General features: G+C 34.7%; 1 protein-coding gene across 1 annotated transcript; it reads right to left on the bottom strand.

The window, feature by feature from the left end:
• Window positions 1-1,206: 1,206 nt before the first annotated feature.
• On the bottom strand, window positions 1,207-3,945 carry LOC148615316 (EGF domain-specific O-linked N-acetylglucosamine transferase-like). Its single transcript, XM_088586227.1, has 2 exons — window positions 3,837-3,945; window positions 1,207-2,713 (listed from the first exon to the last, which is right to left on the bottom strand). Exons 1-2 carry the CDS (start codon window positions 3,840-3,842, stop codon window positions 1,247-1,249), a joined length of 1,473 nt encoding a protein of 490 aa, XP_088442353.1. The 5' UTR covers window positions 3,843-3,945; the 3' UTR covers window positions 1,207-1,246.
• Window positions 3,946-4,243: the final 298 nt, after the last annotated feature.

Raw genomic sequence — 4,243 nt, 5'->3', positions numbered from 1 at the left:
AGTCACGTAAGTTCGACTCAGCAAGTTATTGCTCGACTGAAACATCTCAGTTTTGGTGTCATTCGATAGATAATTTATTTTCTACATAAACAAACTACGAAAACTCATTTTCAAGAATAAATTTTCAAAAAGTGTTAATTTTCAACATTCAACAACCCATTTAATGAATAATGAAAACAAAGAAAGATATTGATAACTTGTGCTGTTGTTTGTACTTAGTTTTTAAAACAAAAAAAATGTTTAGGGCAGTAGGTTTGTAATGACGTCATTTCTTAAGGGTCAATCAGTATTCTTTTCCTGTTTTATTCGTGTCCATCTGAGTGAACTCGTCGGCAATCCAGAGATTTAGCACGTAGTCATATGATTGCTTTTGCATTATTGTATTAGGTATATTATGGGAATGTTTGTGTTAGGGGTAGGACAGAGTTCGTTCTCATTATTTCATCCCTTGTGTCACAGTCAGTCCCAGCTTTATTTCAATCATTTGTCTTTCTTACATTTCATTATTATACATATATTCTGCCAAGGAATATAATTGTTATGGGATCCCCCCCGGAAAATAAACTTTACCTTCTTTTCTACCCCGCCATGATATTTCCCCTAGATGTCAACCATATCAGTATTAGGCAGACCATGGCACATCTTTTAAATGCCCCCAAGGTTATACAAATGATATTTAACGAATCCCCACATTCCTGAAAGTGAGCCTAAAATTCAAACAAGCGGGGCAGTCGAATCAAAATGGTGGGCCTGCGTCTTTACATCAATTCTGGTAGAATTATTTTAGAAAGAAGTTGGATCTGTTGAGCTGCATTATGTCCATTGAGGGTTAATTGTTGTACACGAAATACCACTTAGCAATATATACACTAAACCCACACACCCATAAGGGCGTACGACAAAAGTATACGTAAATATGAAAATTAAGACATCATAGTCATTTTTTAGTATAGTGTTCATTCATACTTAAACTGCTTATCTGTATATTTCATTATGGTATCCCAATTTGATATCTACGGTATAGCAGAAAATTTCGGTGAATATTGCCAATTTAATGACTTTCGTCAAAACTTTTTTAAACAAACTGGTTGGCATAAATTTTGCACATTTGTTAAATACTATAAAAAACGAGAGAACAACTTTACCACGCATTCTTTTTTGTTTTTGTTATAAGCAGTGATGTGGCTGATCTCCTCCTTGTGATCGCTGACTTGTGTATTTTTTGCAACAAATTAAGGTATTAGTTTTACGACCTGCATAATTTATTCTCAGACTGTAAAATTAAATTTATAATGATGCCAGGACTTATGTATGTTCTATAATTTTCACGCTCACTTGATTTCACTGTATTTTGCCACTGCAGGTAAGTCAGACTTCGCCATTTGGCTATTGATTTAAAATGAGTATTACTCGTGGAAAAGTAAGAAGGATAAAGTTCTATAAGTGCTGCATGTTTGGGAAGAAATAAGGCCAGGGTCATTCCAGCACCATGCATTCCTATCAATATATCAGTGGAGGACACTATCTCTAACTGCTGACCAAACGGTAAAGAATCCAACTGAATTCCAGATATATTGTGTCCCTTGAATTGTTGTTTACATGACTGTATCAGCTCTTCTTCATTTGCAATTTTCCTTTTCACGGAGCCGCCCATATTTCTTGGATGAGCGACATAGTCGTGACGGAGTATGAACACAATGTTAAGATTTTTACAGTTCTTTTGTGTATTTTTATTAACGTTGAATTGATGAAGTACATAGTTTCTAAATTCTTCAATATAAGGCACTGAGTATCGTGAATATTGAGAAAGAAAACTCTCATATCCATTAATTGACCAGATCAACTTCCTGAACCGCGTACGTTGCTGTAGTCGACTGGCCTGAATCACTGGGGCAAATAATGTTTCCCACACACTATCGAGTGACCCTTTCGGGTGAGCATCCATCCATAATACTACGAACTTTTTAGGCTTTAATCGGAAGAAAATCATCATGAGAAATGTATTGTACCAGTCAGTCATTGTATGGTACATATTTACATATTCATACCGTTGGACAGCGACAACTGTTGCGTTTATAAAACTAGATGGTTCATGTCGTTGTGGTGACATATCCATTCTCTTAAAACTTAACGAATTGAACCATTCGAAATTTGCTGATTTTCGATTAAAAGCGTAACGCTTAATACTTTTTTCTTTACAGTCAAGAGTTAAGTAATCTGTGGTTAACATAAGGTGTTCGGCTGACTCTGGTTGGTTCTGTACGACATTGATATCCTCTCCACCCCGGTGGTTCAGATTCTTTTTCGGATCTAGAGTAACATTTGAAATTTCAGCAAAAAAATTATTGAAACCTGTAAATTTACTGTCACAAAGTGTTTGTTTTCTACTCATCCATTTGTCCATCTCGCTAGATAACCTTTCAGGAACTTCAGGTGTTTTGACCCGTACTTGAATGGTCGTTTTTGTTATTAAAGACTGTGACATAGTTGCATTATCAGTTCTAGTGATAGTTTCTGTTGGTTTCTTTATATCATCATCCATGACATTAAGTATCAAAGATAATAGATAACAACAATACAAAAAGACTAAAATTCTAAATATTGTTTTTGAACGTGTACATCTTTTCACTACAGCAGACATTTTACTTCTGTTCTTGTTCAGGCAGAATATGTAAATTTGATTTGTAATAATCCACCTTAGATCTTCATCACGCTGAAAAAGAACAGCATCTATATAATCAAGAGATTAGCTAATCTGTAAAATATTGATTAACACTAAACATTCTGGTTCCTCTAACGACAATCAGCGTTCAATTATTGGCATACCGACAATATATATATAATTGGTATCTTACTATTTTACATCCATTGGGTTGATACCACAAGGTTTATTCACCAGCCCAGTAATCAGATTTGTCTGACCCCGAAATATTTATTTACCATATTTATCAAAATGTGCAGCAATACAAATTTCAAAATGACAATAAGGCTCCACATGGTAGAACCTCTTGGTGATGGTTTTAGCTTCCTATTTCGAAAGCTTTGGTTTTGAGTACTACTTATAAACAATTCAGTTTTGGATTTAGATCTTCCTATGTATTTGATTCTAATGCTGCTGATGAGAAGTTACTCATTCAAAACACGTGTACAGCATATCGAAATTTGCAACATATAAGATTGATATTTTTCTACTTGAACACTTACCTGTTACAAATGCATACACATTCAGTATCACACACAATGAAATCATGTCTTACATGTTTTACAGCACATATTTAGAATAACAAGAAAAGTGAAGATTGGAGCTGATTGACAAAAAAAAAACACATTTCAGTCAACTGTTTATCTAATGGTAAACAAACAAGTCACCAGTCAGCCGCAAAAAAAAATGAAGTGCAAAAGTCTTATAACTCCGATCCTGTAAAATTTGTCGAATCAAAATGACGCCGAGATCATCTACAAAATTTGAGCAAAATCCATGAACCGGTTTCCGGGGAGTTGAGCCCACAAGTGTGACCAGACGGACGCATGGACAGACAACGGTATTTCAATGTCTCCTCCTACGTAACTGCGTGTGACAAAAAAGGTGATAAGAACAAGGAACAGGGTATTTAAGACTAGACCAAGAAAACAGACATAACACCATCAACTACAACCATACACCACCATACAATTCATTAAACAATGGGATTAATGACCAGCTTAAACTATTTAATATAGTTTTTTTTATTGCTTATTACCCATCCCGTCAATAATAAAGTCCGTGTCAATAATCCGTGAAAGTCACCCATGTAGTGATAGGCGTTGTAAATACTACGTTTATATAAATGTCTCACCTTCATTCACAAGAAATACTCGTTTTTCAGCTTACAAGCCCTCCAGTTTTATCTACACCTCTGTGGTCTCCAGTTTTTGTAAGAATTAATACTTAATATTTTTCAGCCAGTAGTACAAACTCCCTAACGAGCGTTCTATTATGATAGTATGTAAGGATGCAATACAAAATTGTAATAACTTGTAAGAGGAGAAGTTTTTATCCATGATGTAACATGCTGACGCTTAAACTTTCATTAGTGAATATATATCGTCTCTAAAAGAAGATGGCCGACGCTCATCCTCACTTTGTTAATAACCAAATCTGATTAAGACTGTGTGATCAATGTGCTATGTTTCGTATTTCAATTATCTGTTGCTTCAACAAAAAACTTTTTCCAATTATTCAATATATAAAAGTGACTGAAAT

Source organism: Perna viridis, chromosome 6 (assembly GCF_037379345.1).
Source record: "Perna viridis isolate PV_CMFRI_1.1 ecotype Kerala chromosome 6, ASM3737934v1, whole genome shotgun sequence".
Lineage (NCBI taxonomy): Eukaryota > Metazoa > Mollusca > Bivalvia > Mytilida > Mytilidae > Perna > Perna viridis.
The sequence above is the reverse complement of the archived record's forward strand: the minus strand, read 5'-3'. Positions and strand labels throughout refer to the sequence as shown.